Genomic DNA, 18,104 nt, shown 5'->3' on the forward strand with positions numbered 1-18,104 from the left:
TGTTATAAATGGTGTATTAATGTTATCAGAACTATTTGCTTATGTATTATGCCCATTAAAAGCCAATTACAGCCTATATTAACTAAAACACATGGCTTATGTAATATAAGGCAAGCTTCAAGTGGGCAAGACACAGTCAACAACCATCTCTCAGCCAAGTAAGCTGAGTGCATGTGGCGAGCGATTAGCTGCGAGTCTAGTGATATAAGTTATGAAATTTTTGAAGTCAGAGTCTGCAGACTCACTTGCTCCAAATTCTTCAACTTCTGTACCTGTTATAAATTGCAGTGTCACTATTTAAAATCTTTAAGACTTAAGTCTTCCACGAAGTGACCAAATAATTTCTAGTGATGTTGCATAACAACATTTCATACTTTTAATTTTTCTTTGAAGAAAACCAAGTGTTTGATAACAGATTTAAACTGATAAAAATGTGTGTCAAGTGCTAGAAATATTCTTTAATAGTATTAAAAGTCCTATAAATTGTGTTTTTTCAAGCTGTGCTAAGTGTTGGAAACTTTCCACGAACAGTGTTTAAACCTTTAGGGACTTGTGCATTTATTTGAACTATGTAATATCAAAAACTTAGAAAGTTCAAAATATTAGGAAGCTTCATAAGTGCTGTAAACTTGTATCAGTAGACATACTAATATTCATGCCGAGTTCAAATTATTTTTGAATGACAAAATATGCTTATGGACTCATTATGGAATCGTATAAATACGCTTGTTACATTTTTTTTCCGGTAACTTTATAATTCGCTTGTGGACTCATTCATGTGAGATGAGTGGAATTCGAGTTGTGTAAATAGTTGCTTAAATTCAAAGTTATTCCTCATCCATCACTTAGTAGTTTGGTATCATAATTTAAAATAAAGAGAGTGCGACTCGGTAGATCAATGAGAACTAATCTACCACCAAGGAAACAGGACCCAGGACACTACTGTGACTTGTGATGAACTGGATTGGAACTTCTAGTATTGTTACTGGAACTTCATGGAGACATGGTGTTCAAACGCTGCAGGGTTCGAGCCCCGCCTGGAGCAGAAGTCCACTCAAGATCAGCTGTAATAGGCGATATAAAATCACTCCTCTAAACTTTGCTATTTATTCAACGATAATATTAATCTGCAAACTGAGTCATTCGCATGATGATTTCAAAGAAAACCTCTCTCTAAGCAGTTCAAATAGTGGTCGATAGCAGTTTAATGTTGAAACAAAACACATCAAAGGTTTTTGGTGATGCAAGGTTGGGAAAGGGCTAGGATTAGGAAGATAGTGACTGTAGCCTTAACTATGGTACAGCCCCATCATTTGCCTGGTGTGAAAAATGGGAAACCATGGAAAATCATTTTCAGGGCTGCTGATGGTGGGATTCAAATCCACTATCTCCTGAACTGCACCGGGTGAGTTGGCCATGCGGTTAGGAGCGCACAGCTGTGAGCTCGCATCCAAGAGATAGTGGGTTCGAACCCCACTGTCGGCAGCCCTGAAGATGGTTTGCCGTGGTTTCCTATTTTCACACCAGGCAAATACTGGGGTTGTACTTTAGTTAAGGCTACGGCCGCTTCCTCCCCATTCCTAGACCTTTCCTGCCCCATCGTCGCCATAAGACCTATCAATGTCGGTGCGACGTAAAGCAAAAAAAAAAAAAAGTGAGAGCCCGAACTGCAAACTCACACCTATGTGACTCTCACTGCACGGTCAACTCCAATAGTAAACTGCATACTCTCTGCAGTTCCTTTATATCATGTTCGAGCCCTCGTGGCCTTCCTAGTACAGTATGAAGATGTGGAGATTGTTCTTTTGTGTTTTCACGTTGCCATCTCCTCTTTCTACTGCTCTCTCTTCTTTCACTGACCTGTCATTGTGTTTGTCCTATTGTGGGTTCCTTTTCATGTTCCTATATTTTATGACTGGAGAATTGTATGTTCCTTAAAACAGGAAACAAGATATTGTTAATGCCCTTTGCAAAGCCAGATTAGTTCTCATTCTCTTGAATACAAGATGAAAATGTGCAACTCCAAAGAAGAGTGTACAGATGACTTCTTTATTATTTACTATTTGCTTTACGTTGCACCGACACAGATAGGTCTTATGGCGATGATGAGATAGAAAAGGGCTAGGAGTGGGAAGGAAATGACCGTGGCCTTAATTAAGGTACAGCCCCAACAGTTGCCTGGTGTGAAAATGGGACACCACGGAAAACCATAGCTATGTGGGCCAAACTGCGCGGTCACTTGTTTGGTGTGTTCTAAAATAATTTGTCATACTTCGTGGTTTGATTTTCTATAAACATAAATTTTCAGTAAATGCTGAGCAGAGAGGGATGCCATATGTTGAAGTTAAGTAGACCATTGAATATCAAACTCCACAGCTATGTCAAGGAATTCAGTGCTGCTGTATTTTAAAACTATTTTAAACATATGAAGCAATTTTGTTGTGTAAAGTTTGTGAAAAAAAGTCCAGTGCAACACGAAAAAAATTGCTTTTTAACAAAACTTGTCTTCAAACAATCTAACAGTTTAATGGTTGTGGTATCCTTGAAAGATAAAACAATTACTACATAAATGCAGTCCATGGCCTTGTGACTATTTCTCTCTATGAAACAGGCAGCTATAATCAGTCTAGACCTCGAGGAATTAAGTGCTAAATACGTGAGAAGCCTGTTGCAAACAAAGGATTATAGAAAGAGGTGTAAGCTAAGAACTCCCAGCAAAGGCTTGAAATGAAGATGTTCATCGGCGAGCAGGTGGCTTGACTCGAGAGAAGGACCAAGTAGTTCTGAATGGCAGGACACTACTAAATTGCAGGGTTATTTACTCCCAGCGAGATCTCTCCACAGGAGGAGTCAAGATGGCATCCAATAGTAGACATTGCAAATAGATTGAAACTCTTGCACATATTCTTTGCTCCTGCCCTATACAAGGTATCATTTGATCTGCTCAGCCATGAAAAACTTAAGATTACATAGCAAATATTTGCAGTGTAGTTTGGATAGTCCACTAATGCAAAATGTAGAATGGATAATTTGCCATCAGCTTATAAATCTTCTTTCTTCCTTGGTCAACAAGCAGTAGCTAATCTTTATCCATTTCAAACTGTGGGGTCAATGATGAATTCCTATCGAATGCCATGATATCAACTCTGAGTGCTTTCATTGGTTGAAACACAGTGGACTTCCTCATAGTAAAAAAAAAAAAAAAATAAAGACGTTATTACTATATGGCTTCTGGAGGGCTGTGGAGGAACAGTTCCTAAATTCTTTTTTTTTTGACTTCTGTGCGTGCTTCAGTATGTGAGTAAACAAAACTGATTAAGATGTAGGCCTATTAATGCTGAATGGATCCCTGCAGATTTAGAGAAATAATTTCTATACTTCACATTAGTAGACTATCTGAACCACACTGAAAATATTTGCTATGTAACCTTTATCATGTTACTTCCATTAAGATATTTCTGTATGGTATACTTTGTCATAATGGTAACCAATATATTAAGTAGTCGTTATCATCAATGTCCCACTTCCGTCGCCTGGGTGTGGTTATATTAAGTAGTAAATTAAATTTCTCCTAGATATAGCCATTTTCAAAATAACTGCAGTACCAGCACATTGGTCACAGAAGGTGGAGTCAACAAGCAACTAAAATAGTTTGGAAGGCCTTAAATCTGACTATTAAGCAGAAGTCAAAGAAATTGAAGGCCAGTATTACCATAGTGCTTGCAGCTATTCCTGAGATATAACCATAACAGGACCACTTTTCCTCACCTTGTAAATTATTGGCCAATACTGAATGGCTACATACTGTACTAGTGTGTTGAACTATATATCTACTGAAGATCAACAAATGAAATTGAAAATTTTTGACAGATAGTACTGTTAATCTGTATAATATAATTTGAATAATCAACAAACATAACAGTAGTGTAAGCAGACCTGGCCAATAGCTGGAAACTGCATATGATGATGAAATGACATACTGTGTGGCCTCCAGAGAGGCATGGTGCAGGTCTTTTTATTTGACTCCCGTAGGCGACCTGCGTGTCGCGATGAGGATAAAATGATGATGAAGACGGCACGTATACCCAGTCCTCGTGCCAGGGGAACTAACCAATATGGTTAAAATTCCTGACCCTGCTGGGAATCAAACCCAGGACCCCTGTGACCAAAGGCCAGCACGCCAACCACTTAGCCATGGAGCCGGACTGCATATGATGAATATGAATAGTAGTGTGAGTGAGTGTGTTTGATATTGATTTGTTTTATTGTGTCTTTCTACAAAATCTAACATCAGCTACCACACCTATGAGCCATTGCATACACAAGATTTCTTCATAATATTGCATCTTTCAGTTGTTGAATGATATTCTCAATTTGGTTAAGAAAAAAAATATGAATGTGAGAAGGCACAATTTTCCTTTCAAGAGAGTCACTCTTTAACATTCTCTCCCACATAAGAACATAATGCATTATAAGCTTAAGTTATTTATAGCTTCCATCAGATTTACAATTAAGCAAATACAAAAATATGATACAATTTCTTACCTTAAATTAGGCATCCAAATAAAATAAACTTATTTTATATAAACTCCCATTAATAATGGCTGTTAAAGTGTCACAGACAAGGACATACTTAACTAACACAAACTATCTCTATTGATTTCAAATAAATTCTTGCTGCTTGGTGGCAATGCAATTGTCAACATAAACAATAAAGCTTTCAAAATTTCACCGGGACAAGTTAAAAGACAATTTAAAAAAGAAGGAAATATAAAGAAAGGTAAACAGGTCAAGAAAGTGATATAAAACAATTTTTACTCTCTACTGATTACAGTTCCCAGTTAAAACAAAGGAAATTTAGTATGAATATAAACGTGTGATGCTACAACAAAAATAGTGGTAATGGTGGACCTATGCAAATGGAAGAAATAGGAGAGTTTCACTTGCACTTCTCATATGTCAGTGTTTCCAAGTGCTGAAGAGGTAAAACTACCTGCACCAATGATCTACAGTATATGAGATGAGCTGGTATGTTAATACACTTCCCCTTCATATGAACCAGTAAATTTTAATTACAATAGAATTTCATTCCCAAAAATCATATTAAATAAAATTAGTAATTGTACTTATATTTGACTTTGGCAACAACTTGCTTTAATGAGAATTATTCTCACTCACATTGGCATAGCAGACCAATATTCTATAACAAGGAATATAGTGTATGGCAAAAATTCCTTGGTCCTCAATATTAGGAGTTAATAATGGTGTGTTAATATGCCTATGTACATTAATATCTTGTAGAAATAGCTGTAGGAACATTTGACGAAATTATGCACCAGTAGAAAAGGACATCTCTATTCATATATCTAATGTATCTGTGTCACATGAAGATTGGCCCACATCTGTGAAATTCTGTAAAATACATGGAAAAAAAAAAAAAAAGCTTCTTAATGGTGTGAAATGTTTGTACAGTATTAAAACCCATTGAGTGAAAGATTAATTATAACTTTTCCACAACTTATCATTGTTATTTGTGAGTAAGCACCATTATGACAGTTGCACCTTAAGATTATTTTGAGAGGAAAAATCATAAAAATTTAACATTTTCTTTCATTTACTGCAATAGAGCCAAATATTGTTTTCATTCTGTTACCATGCAAATGAATAACAGTGCATGGAATTTCAGATTCTGCGTTTGCACTTCCTATCATAATTACTTCTGTCAAATACTCTACACAATATACTCAACTAATCAGCTTACTTTCAACTTCTGAAGGTATGTGCTACACACAAGTACATGTAAGAAAAAGGTGCATTGCATGAAAATGCTTTGCACTACTCTTTTACTAGAGTGTGTACTAGAATGTTCTGGAATTGATGTATTAATATATTCAACACATGTGTAATGTGCTTTTCAATAGCCTTCATACAGGGTCACAATGTCTAGCAAATACTCTCTCTTCTGCCTACGTTCTTCTAAAATGTAATGGGAAAATTACTATGACTTGATTAAATTTTCTTGAGTACCAATTATCACCTGTAACTGAATTATCAATGTGTCTACTATAAATATAGCTGATATTGATTGAATAATGAGTGACCATAACCCTTAGCTAATGGTATGAATATTTCCAGTAATACTTGGACATTATTTTCAGCTGTGTGGTTTTGAGTAAGTTATCCCATCTCACTGAGAATGCTTTTCAGATTAGCCTGTAATATTAATGCTCCTTATCTTCTAGATCTCATATGTTTCTCATGGTGATTTATTACACACACACACACACACACACACACACACACACACACACACACACACACACACGAGAAAAATTATTACGATCTCTTGATTGGGTAATAGACATACGTTTGTACACAGAGTTCGGCAGCTACACCATCTTCCAACTGCAGATATTTCCCTCTCAAAACAAAAGGTGGACCGATTCATCCATCACAACCCACACCTTGGGTAGATCTCAAAACTATCAGAAATAGTACGCTACTGATAACGTTACAGAATTCTTAAGTAAGAAACTGATTGTCAGCAATAATGTCTCATTCAAGTATTTGCTGACAGTTGTACTTAAACAGGATCGGCCAAATTGCTTGGCACATTTTGCTTCACGTCTTCTGATGAGGTGGAACAACAGCTAGACCAAGACGTTGCTGCAATTCATCAAAACGCTGAACATATTCAGTCAAACGGTTTGACTGAACATATGTAGGACTGGGTGAAGTCTCCGAACTTCTGCAAGTACAGAGAAAACACACAGACATTATAAAATAACATCTAAAAATATTGCTGAGGCATTATTACAAATTGGATATGATATTTAATCTTAAATACAAAATACTGTAAAAAAATGATGTATCTAAAAACATCTTTATAAATGAGATGAGGTGTTTGTACTTTGGTCAGAACTTTCTGCCTGTATGCGCATGACAAGAAAACAGCTGAACAGAATTGAATGAAATTTGGTATTTAAGCACTACAATCTAGGCAATAAATAATTTTATTCATGTTAGATGAAATGGTACTTTATGGCAAGGTATAAACATTAATTCACTGGGCGAGTTGGTTGTGTGGTTAGGAGCGCGCAGCTGTGAGCTTGCACCCGGGAGATAGTGGGTTTGAACCCCACTATCAGTAGCCCTGAAGATGGTTTTCCGTGGTTTCCCCATTTTCACACCAGGCAAATGCTGGGACTGTACCTTAATTAAGGTCACAGCCGCTTCCTTCCCATTCCTAGGCCTTTCCTATCCCACCATCGCCACAAGACCTATTTGTGTCGGTGAGACAAAAAAAAAAAAACACCATTAATTCCATTAATTTCCATTCATACACGTCCTATTGTTAAATGATACATAATAAAAGTAGTAGAAAATTACATTTCTGACCCTATGCCCAGTACAAGTTGGTGCTACAACCAATTATAATGGAAACATTTATGATTTGATATGTTTTATTAATTTCTGCATCCTACCATTGTTAATGTTAGTCTTACCAAAGAATCTTTTGTAACAAGGAGAGGAGGAATAGTAAATTCTGATCTTCAATGTTTCATACATTTTTATCATTGCAGAAAGGTTACCGGTCTTGTTACTTGAAAATATTGTCTGCCCCAAAGCGAACAGTGAGCGGATATCTGGATGATGTGGGATCTAGGGATAGCCTCTGTCTGAACAACAGCGAGGAGCTGGAGAGTTAATAACATTCTTTTTTATTTTGCCATTGCTCTGGATACTCGCTGGTCTATCCTAGTATTCGAGCATTTTGATTTGTGTTATGGAGGTGCTGATAGGAATGGGGAGTTTACACACTGAATGGAACACAGCAGAACAGTTTTCACTGCTTTGTGGTTCGGTTATTCCAGCACTGGAACTGGGGTTGGTAGAACACAAGCTTAGTCGTAGTACTGTTCATGAAAAGAGAGAATCTGTGCAGTTTTTAATTTCATTGAGCATTTCATAACTTGATTAATTATATTCTGATAAGAATATCAATATCATTCTCTTATTGTAGCTGGAATCTTTTAATACATGCACCAGGCACTCATACCAAGACTCTCCAATAGAAAAATCATCCTGAGTGAGATGGCTATGTGATTCGGGTCATGTAGCTGTGAGCTTACATTTGGGAGATGATGGGTTTAAACACCACCATCAGCAGCCCTGACAATGGTGTTTCATTTTCAGACCAGGCAAATGCTGAGGCTGTACAGTACCTGGGCCACTACCATCTAAATCCCAGCCCCTTCCCATCCTTGCATTGCCAAAAGCTTTCCATGCATAAGTGTGACGTAAAGCCACTATATGTATACAGTAATACCTCATTAAGACGTTTCTGCAGGGGACAAGGAAAGAAGAATGTGTTAAGCGAGAAATCGTACAATTGACTATATAAATAAAAACTATCCAACAGGGATATGTAAACACTCTATATGTTTTGTTTTTTTGACAAGCATGCATTTTATGTCTAGACTTAGATGGTATGGACACATGAAGAGAATGACAGAGGAGGATGCACGAAATGAAGGTAACAGATAAACAACCAAGAGGCAGGTAGATAAAAGGCATGGAAGAGTGTATACAGAGAAAAGGAGAAAACTGGGCAAGAGTGAAGAGGGAGAAGTGGTGGAAAGACAAGAGGAGATGGAGAGATGTTCCAAGTAGACCTGGCCAACAGCTGGAAACAGCATATGGTGAAAGATGTAGGCTATGTACCGTTTCTAAAGATGAAATGAGAGTATTAAAAAATGTAAAAAAGATGAGAGAACAAATATAAAAGTCCTTCCCACTGGAGCTTATTAAATAACAGTGCATTAAAAGGTGTGTAAAATACCAAATATGAAAACATTTGCACTGGCACCAATGAAAGTATCAATGTATTACTGCAGGTCCCACTCTTTCTAAAACAAATGTTAATTAAAGCTTTATATTTTGGACAAGTGGATTATTAAACATTGTTTTCTGGTCACACTATTCGACCATAAATTATCTGGAGGTTAACCTCAGCCAAGTACGAGAGAATGACTTGACTGCCATCTTGAATGTGACAACACTTTGATTGACTCAAGTCGAAACGCAAAGGTGCGAGTTTCAATATACGTGGCACTAGTGAAAGATGCTGATGCCTGTCCACTTCCTGGATTTTAATTTTGTCTTCATTAGCAAGTGATTTCACGACAGTAACCATAATGGGGCTTCCACAAGACAAATATGCATCACGCTAGTAAACTTCACACGATTATGTTTCTTGTCCATAGGTAGGCTATAACGCGACAAATATTTGCTACCATTTACTGTATCATTCAACACAGAATTCATTTCTACAGGCTTACTGGGTTTTTCAGCAATATCTCTGAAAACCGGCAAGTAAAACTGAGCTTTCCTGAGTCTAACGGCTTGCTTCCTGAAGGTGTAATTTACCCTGTAAAGTTCAGGAATTCAAAGCACTGATAATTTCTGCCATAAAATGCTGTTTTTTTAAAAATGATGTTGTTAGGAGTTTAAAATGTAATTGTTAGTGATTATTCCCATCACCATTTAGAGACTATGTTGGTTTGATGATTAACGTACATTTTTGTTTAAATTTCTGTTTAAATGTCTTTGTATTGCCCCAATGGGAGTCCTGCAATGGGTTCAATACAGAAATACTATTTCAAATAAAGTTTTTCCTTCACACGGCAAACACAATGACAAAGAGCTTGACTATCTATCTAATTTCTATTTTTCCTTGAGAAGCAAAGGGCATCCAGGAAAGCTCTCCATTTGGAGTGTTCTGCAGCCAGGTCTTTTACTTCATCCCATGTTTTCCCAATTCTAATCAGTTCCATAATTATTAATGATTTAAGATTTCTACGGCAAGTGAATAATGCAACAAAGTGAAAAGGAATCTTCTGTTACAATTAAAAAGGAAAGTCTAATAGGTTCATGTAGGCAAAAGCAGAAATGGTCATACTGGCTAGTTTTATTTCGAGGGAGTAGTAATCATTGTACATCTACCTCCACTGCTGCTGGCTGTGTTCCATCTGCCATCGACGCAACATTGGTTGATCTCTACCAGGTGGGGACAGTAACGTTGTTCCTCTAAGAGATGATGGAAGTCCCCAGCTACCCGAAGATGCAGCTGATGCAGCCGATCCAGCATGTCTTCTTGGTCCTACATAATATTCCATGTTATTAAAAATACAGTTGTTCTATTCACAATGACAGATAATATTACAATAATATTCAAAATTATTCCATGTGAAAGCTAACATGGAGCAGAATAATACAAAATAAGGAAACTCATGGAGAGCAGTGATTACCAGTAAGAATATGACCCGCATCTAACCCACAGTTGAAGAACTAATATTGCATGGGAAAGGATAGCAGTTATGGGAGATATAAAAGGAGGTCATTCTCATCACATCTCCATAAATTACTACCATTCACCTTTCCTTTCTCCCTGCCAGCACTGCCCGAGAATCTGACCATTCAGAGAGCCATGTATTTGTTTGCATCTACCAATGAAGACTGTGTATTATATTTTTGACAATGCAATGACTTTTCTTATTTTCTGTGCGAGGTTCTGTGACCTTATTTAGCTGTTATGTTGCTGCTCTCGACTTATTTTCTTAATCAGTATTATATATTTTATAACTTTTTGGAATTCTAAAGAAAATGCAGACATCTGCATTAAGGAAAGGTCTAATAAAAGGTTAGCAACGGTGGCAGCTGCTTCGTTTATGATCTAATTTGTCAAATTACATTGTTGTCATGATTTTAAGGTGTCCATTACATTAATTAATTCAGGCTTGAATAGAAAGAGATGTCTAAAGACTAAAATATGGTCCATGATGGGTCTGCTATTTGGAGGCAGAGGCAGTGCACCTACGTGTATGTGGGGAAATCTTCAAAAACCTTTGAATCCAGCACATGACTTTGGAAAAAATTATAGTGGATACTTTTAAAAGATTCAGTGACAATTTTAGATCATCACTTATACTACTTCTAAATGTTAAATTGTTAGCGTTTCCTTTCTGTACAATAATTTCAATATTTTGGGTTATCATCGTCTAAATAGTAAAAAATTCAGGATTCTTGTGGTTTTTCATGGTTTGTGAACTGGTGTCTTTTGAAAAATATGTATACTAGAAACCCACAAATCCACACTGTATGCCACAGTTTGAGATTAAGTAGATGAACCTTCACTTCTACCTTAACATGTTATATACAGTACCATTCATTTCATGTCTAGATTTCAAAAAAGAATCATGTGACACAATCACAGTAGTGGAACTTCAATTCTCTGTTTTTGGAGGAACCCTGGAGAAAAACGTACAATATGGGAAAACTGAAAATCATGGAATGAATTAAAACCATCAAAAATTTGGTTAAACACAACGATAATAAAATATGTACACTGTAATTATAATCTTACAAAAACTCCTACATAAATTACACAAGTTAAAAATCTCAATACTTTAGTTTTGCCATGGAAACTGTACTGGGAGGTACACCCGCCCTGTTCATTTAAATGAAGGGCTTGAAGAATGCCGTCTGATGTATGAATTACATAAAATCAGCTTCATGGTCCGTATCGCACTTCAATAGATTCACAATGAAGTATTTAATTTATTTTCCACCTAGTCGATACAATGATTGCTTAAGGCAATTTTTAATGGTCAAAAGTGGTACATGTTTCATATATTATCAACATCTTCAGCCACATAACACTGTTTAGATGAAAAATATATAAAATTGACAAAGTAATGCTTTAGAGGAAGTGTCCTTAAAATTAACATAAGATTGACAAGATTAAAACAAACAAATAATTGCAAATTTCAAGGAGTGCAAGTGTCCGCCTCCGTCTTATTTTGATTTTGGGCCAGTAACTTTAGCCTGTAGTTTTTCCACAAAGGTCCGGTAGAATGGGTACTCGATACCCCTGTATCATTTCTTTCATGTAAATAGACAGACTGTTGAGCCTAGAAGACAGCTAAAACGGTCTTATTAAATGTTTGTTTGTTTTAATCTTGTCAATCTTATGTTAATTTTAAGGACACTTCCTCTAAAGCATTACTTTGTCAATTTTATATATTTTTCATCTAAACAGTGTTATGTGGCTGAAGATGTTGATAATATACGAAACATGTACCACTTTTGACCATTAAAAATTGCCTTAAGCAATCATTGTATCGACTAGGTGGAAAATAAATTAAATACTTAATTGTGAATCTGATGTATGAAGGTCGCAACACCTAGCGAAAAAGTTTGGACCTTTCTCCACAGATGTCTCAACCATAAAAAACTCATCTTATGCCCTTCTGGTGCGAAGAGGAACTATTAAAATCCTAAAGTAATTTTTTATTTTAACGTTTTCTAAACTTTTCTTTGTTTTTGGTGCATCATAGTTTGCTACACTTCTATCTCTTTCCGCCAACTTGAGATGTTGCCCAATAGAAAATTTTGTATATTTAATTTTCAACCAATAATTGTTTTATTGTATCTATTTAATTATCCAATAAAATTTGGAGGTGTGTCGGGCCTTAGCCCAGAGCTCTTCTAGAACCCTCCTCTCGGGTATAAAAGCTGGCACCTTTTCGAGCCACTTTGTCTTATTGATCGTCCAGTCTAAGTGTATGTTAATAGAAGAGGCGGGGGCGTCTCGTCCATCATCGAATATTCCAGCTGGTTAAGGTAATGGCAGTCATTTTATAACTATGTGATAGCCTCTGAAAGCCAGCTTGAGGGGAAGGTTTCCCATATTAATAATGTAACCTTAAATTTCCAAAAAATGTAAATTTCTACTTCTAATGTAAATTTCAAACAAGTCAATAGAACTTAGCTGAAATCCGGGAATAGAGAGTGTGTTACCCTCTCGCATTCCCTGTCAACCTCATTTTGAGGTGACTGGTTTCGTAACCTGTTTCAGTTTCAAATCATTGTAATTTAAATTTTCTCTCTATCTAGTCACCTCGGTAGTTTAGGCTTAGCCTCTGTAACTTCGGCCCAAAAGCCCAAATAGGGTTTTAATCTATAATTGCAAATTTCAAGGAGTGCAAGTGTCCGCCTCCGTCTTATTTTGATTTTGGGCCAGTAACTTTAGCCTGTAGTTTTTCCACAAAGGTCCGGTAGAATGGGTACTCGATACCCCTGTATCATTTCTTTCATGTAAATAGACAGACTGTTGAGCCTAGAAGACAGCTAAAACGGTCTTATTAAATGTAGGTTGGGCCTAGAGAGGCCTGGAAAGTGTAAATTTTATGGAGTAAAGATGCTCTTGGTAAAAGTTGAAGGTTGCCTTGAGGAGGCTGCAAGGTTTGGAGCGCAATCTCCTAGATAAATTTATAGAGCATAGATGCTGTTTCTATTCATGTAGAGAAGTTAATGTAAATATTGAATGGTGCCTTTTGGAAAGCAGTAACGTTGTGGTCTCCTAGATACTTTTGTGGAGCAAAAGGTGCTCTTGGAAGGTTGTACATTGTGAATACTCTGTAAATGAAATCGGGAGATCTGTCTCCTTGACTACTGAGTAGATGGAGCAATAGTGCTCAAGTAACATTTGTAAAATTGGGAGCTTTAAGCTCAGATTGTTAATTGACAATTTTTGTTGATTTGTCTGACTTTGTACCTACGCTAATGAGCTAGTTCTGTACCTGAAATCTTGTTCTGTCGCTGAGCAACTTGTTTTGTTAAAATTCCACATCTGAAAAAAAAAAAAAAAAACCACCAGCAGAAAAAGAAATATAGCTCTGATTTTATAGTTTTAAATTAATCTTCTGATTGCCTCATATAGACCCATTCATGCCCGCACCTTCTTTCACATCTGTCCACCACGGTATAACCATAAGCGGTAGCAGAGCGTTTTTGAATGGGTCTGGATAAAGCCCCTTTTGACGGCTAAAATCGATATTGCTCCAATCTCTAAAAAGTTTCTTGGTTGTTGCAAATTTTCAAAATACATTAGATTTTCTATTAATATGGCTGGTCCTAGTGAAGTCCTTGCACCCGGGTACTTGCGCAAGGAGAAATTAATTTATGAACTAATTAGGAAGGTCTAATCTGGAGGTACGGTTGTGGCAGACATCGCCAAACTTCAGGAATCTTTAGAACTTTCTATTTGTATCCCGGTATTTCGGGAGAAAGAAATTTATGAGGCTCTACCCATTATCACAGATAATAGCACCGAGCTAGCTTCTGTAGTTAGTTTTTTTGAAGTAAGCGATCCTTCTGCCAATCAACTTAAGAGTTCAAGCCAGACTGCTTCATTTCTATAATAGGGCTAGGGGCCAATTGTCTCTAAAACTGAAGGATGATCATGGTGGTGGTGGTGGTGGTGGTGGTGGTGATTTTTGTTTTAAGAGGAAGTACAACGAGGTAATCATCCTCTCTGAACAAATAAGTGGAAAAGAAATTTAAAATATAAAACAAAATTATTTATTCAACAAAGGATTTTGGAAACGCAGTACAAAATAAAACAAAAAATAATTATAAAACTAGGCCGAAAGGATTACTAACGTATCAAAAGGGAACATACGTTCCCTGATTAACAGTACACTTGTAATTTACATACCCTTGATAAGTCCACTGTCGCACATAAAGCGGATGACGAGATCAGCAGTAGTCGCGTCATCGGCTAGTATGCGTTCGAGTGTTTCCTGTAGGCCGAGGCTCCGTCTTAGGCCAGAGAGATCGGCACCACAAGAACAAACTGGGGGGTCTTCCCTCTTTAGGAGATAAGAGTGCGTGGATCGTAAATGACCTATCCTCAGCCTGCACAGTACTATGGCCTCTCTCCGTGAAGGTCGGAAAGAGGACCGCCACACGGTAGTTGTCTTCTTAATTGCTCTCAGCTTGTTGGGAGTTCGGATATCTAGCCACTCCGATTCCCAGAACGCCAAGATGGTTCGACGTAGCTGAGAACAAATATCCTTAGCAGGTACATTGACGGGTCTTGGAGGTAAAAGTGCAGCTTCCTTTGCTGCTTCATCCGCAAGTTCGTTTCCCGCAATCCCAACGTGGCTTGGAAGCCACGCAAAAGTAATTCTGGTGCTAGCATCGCTTAACCTGGCTAGAAGGTCATGTATCTGCTGCACCAGTGGGTAATGCGAGAAACAGGTTTCAATAGACTGCAGAGAGCTTAACGAATCGGTACACAACAGAAAGTGGCTTCTTTCGTCACGCAGTGCAAACTGCAGAGCCTCTAAGATGGCGTAAAGCTCTGCAGTATACACGCTACATACTTTAGGGAGCGAGATCTTCGTACTCATATCATCAATGACAAAAGAGCAACCAACATTATCTCAGATTTTAGAACCATCCGTGAAGATAAGTCTCGCAGCCGGATATTGGTGAACAAAGTCCTGGAAATACCTCCGATGAATGGAGGAATCCGTGTTCACCTTGGGTCCACGGAGCAGATCTAGACGTATATCCGGTCGCGGAACCAACCACGGAGGTACCTCGCTAAGAGTTCGTTCAAGACAACCACCGATATCAATATTAAAATCATGACACAAGCTATCAATCCGAAACCCAACCGGCCATGTGGCATTCGGCCGGTCTTGGCACCTTGGATGTAGCGGCATTTCACGAATTTTGGCAGCGTATGTTAGAAGTAACTGCTGCCTCCTTATCCGTAAAGGTGGAACTCCCGCTTCAGCGAGCAGGCTGGGAATGGCGCTAGTACGGAAAACACCCGTTGCCAGCCTTACTCCACTATGGTGAATACTGTCTAAAAGGCTCAGCGTAGATTTTGATGCTGAGCCATAAGCCGCACTTCCATAGTCAATTCGGGAGAGGACCGTCGCCATGTAAAATCGTAGCAGTACCGCACGGTCAGCCCCCCACGAAGTGCCACTGAGAAACTTAAGCATGTTAAGTCTCTTCATGCAGGCAACCTTTAACTGACGGATGTGGGGCTGTCACGTAAGTCTCTTATCAAAATGGAGACCCAGGAATTTGCAGGTGTCAACCACTGGTAAGACACTGTTTCGCAAGCGGAGCTCTGGTTCCGGATGCACAGGCTGACGTCGACAGAAGTGTACAACTGAGGTTTTCACTGCTGAAAATCGAAAACCATGTTGCAGGGCCCATCTGTCGACTCGGTTAATAGCTTGCTGTAGCTGTCTCTCTGCAAACGCCACCCTTCCAGAGCTGTAATGTAGAGCTAAGTCGTCTACATACAGCGATGGAACGACTGCGGGCCCAGCAGCGGCAACTATGCCGTTGATGGCGATTGCGAACAGCGTGACGCTCAGTACCGATCCCTGAGGTACTCCATTTTCCTGAACGTAATATTGAGAAAATGCATTCCCTACTCGGACTCGAAAGAGGCGGAGGGACATGAAGTTCTCAATAAACGTTGGCAAATTCCCCCGAAATCCCCACTGGTGTAGAGTGAAGAGAATCCCATATCGCCAGGTAGTATCGTAAACTTTTTCCAGGTCAAAAAACACGGCGACTAGGTGTTCCTTCCGGAGAAAGGCCTCCTGAATGGTGCTCTCCAGTCTGACCAGATGATCAGTGGCAGACCAATGAGAGCGAAAACCACACTGGTAGTTAGACAAGAGGCCCTCCCTTTCCATGGCCCACACAAGACGCCGGTTAACCATCCTTTCAAATAGCTTACAGAGGCCATTTGTAAGGCATATTGGCCTATAACTATCCAGAAGTTTTGGATCTTTACCTGGCTTGGGAATTGGTATTACAATTCCCTCACGCCATTGAGATGGAAACACTCCCTCACTCCATATTCTGTTGAATAGGGTGAGGATATCCTTGAGACATCTGTCACTCAAATGCTTAAGCATTTGCACTCAAATGCTTAAGCATTTGATTATGGATTTTGTCCGGTCCAGGAGCCGTATCTCTGCATAGCGCAAGTGCACTTCGCAACTCCCACTCCGTGAAGGGCACGTTGTAGGGATGCGAAGCACTAGAGGCAAAAGAGAGATGGTGGGCCTCTGCTTCGCGCTTAACCCATATGCATCCACCCTCCCTTTGCTCTGACATTGCTAGGAATCCGCCAACTTTTTAGTATGCAACATGGGTGTTGCAAGCTTTCAGTTAAAACAGTATAGTGGGTGATCGACTGCGCGTATTATCACGGGACCTGTTGTATATTATTGAGAAATTCCACACTATTGCTCATGATACCAAAAAACAGAACAATACAGAAATATAACACATAAAAAATCCCTTTGAAGTCTTAAATTTTTCATTACCTTATCTCACCTCGGAAGTTCTTTAGTGTGTGATATGGCCTTAATTATACGGCACGAGCCTAACATTTGCCTTATTTGAAATAAGGAAATAATAGGAAACCAATACGACATGAGCCTAATATTTGCCTGATCTGGAAATAAGGAATTAATGGGAAACAAATCACGAGTAAGTGAATGAAGAGATTCGAACCTATATCCCAAATACAGCCGTATGTCTCTCTTGGTGTATTATTATTATTATTATTATTATTATTATTATTATTATTATTATTATTATTAAGAGGATTAGTGGTAAAGTGCTCACATCTATGTACCAACATCGTAGGTTCAAATCCGGCAGTCGCAATCGGATCTTGAGGGGCGGGAGAAAGTTCATTCGGCATTCCATGTCGTACGATATTACTACGCGAAAGATCTCTGGTGATATATTTCGTTTTCATTCATGCACAGGATCACTAATAACTTCTTCCTCACTAATACTGCTGAAATCAGAGCCTAAAACATCAAATATGCTTTGAATTTCGCTATTACTGAGCATTTCGTGCAAGCAAGCTACTTCCTTCCCAGTCAGCAATCTTGTCAACAACAGAATACAGATTTCTCGATCGATATTTTAATCAATTCTCTTTGCCAAAGTTGCATACCAGAGCACTCTGGTGACACTTTGAGACACCAAGAACAGATTTCAATTAGAAATGTTTAAGGAAAATGCCAACAGATGTCACAAATGTCTCCAATATGCGACCTTGTATCCCGGCGTACCAGTCCGCTTGTGGAGTCCTGGCCCAGCCGTTCGAGCGCGTACCAGTCCGCTTACGGATGCATAGGGGTTAATTGGAAGAAATGCAGGGTCGTATCTCCTAGAGCTGGACGTATCTGCGAAATGTGACG

General features: G+C 38.5%; 1 protein-coding gene across 2 annotated transcripts in view; it reads right to left on the reverse strand.

Annotated features, from left to right (window-relative positions):
• Positions 1 to 6,301: 6,301 nt before the first annotated feature.
• Positions 6,302 to 18,104, reverse strand: part of LOC136857675 (golgin subfamily A member 4) — a 443,088-nt gene continuing 431,285 nt past the window's right edge. For both annotated transcript variants that reach the window (XM_067136518.2, XM_067136517.2), the window contains 2 exons: positions 10,006 to 10,162; positions 6,302 to 6,748 (listed from right to left, as the gene is read on the reverse strand). In XM_067136518.2, coding sequence (XP_066992619.2) covers positions 6,622 to 6,748; positions 10,006 to 10,162 — 284 coding nt within the window. In that variant the 3' untranslated portion in view covers positions 6,302 to 6,621. The remainder of the gene's footprint in view (positions 6,749 to 10,005; positions 10,163 to 18,104) is intronic.

This window comes from Anabrus simplex, chromosome 1 (assembly GCF_040414725.1).
Source record: "Anabrus simplex isolate iqAnaSimp1 chromosome 1, ASM4041472v1, whole genome shotgun sequence".
Lineage (NCBI taxonomy): Eukaryota > Metazoa > Arthropoda > Insecta > Orthoptera > Tettigoniidae > Anabrus > Anabrus simplex.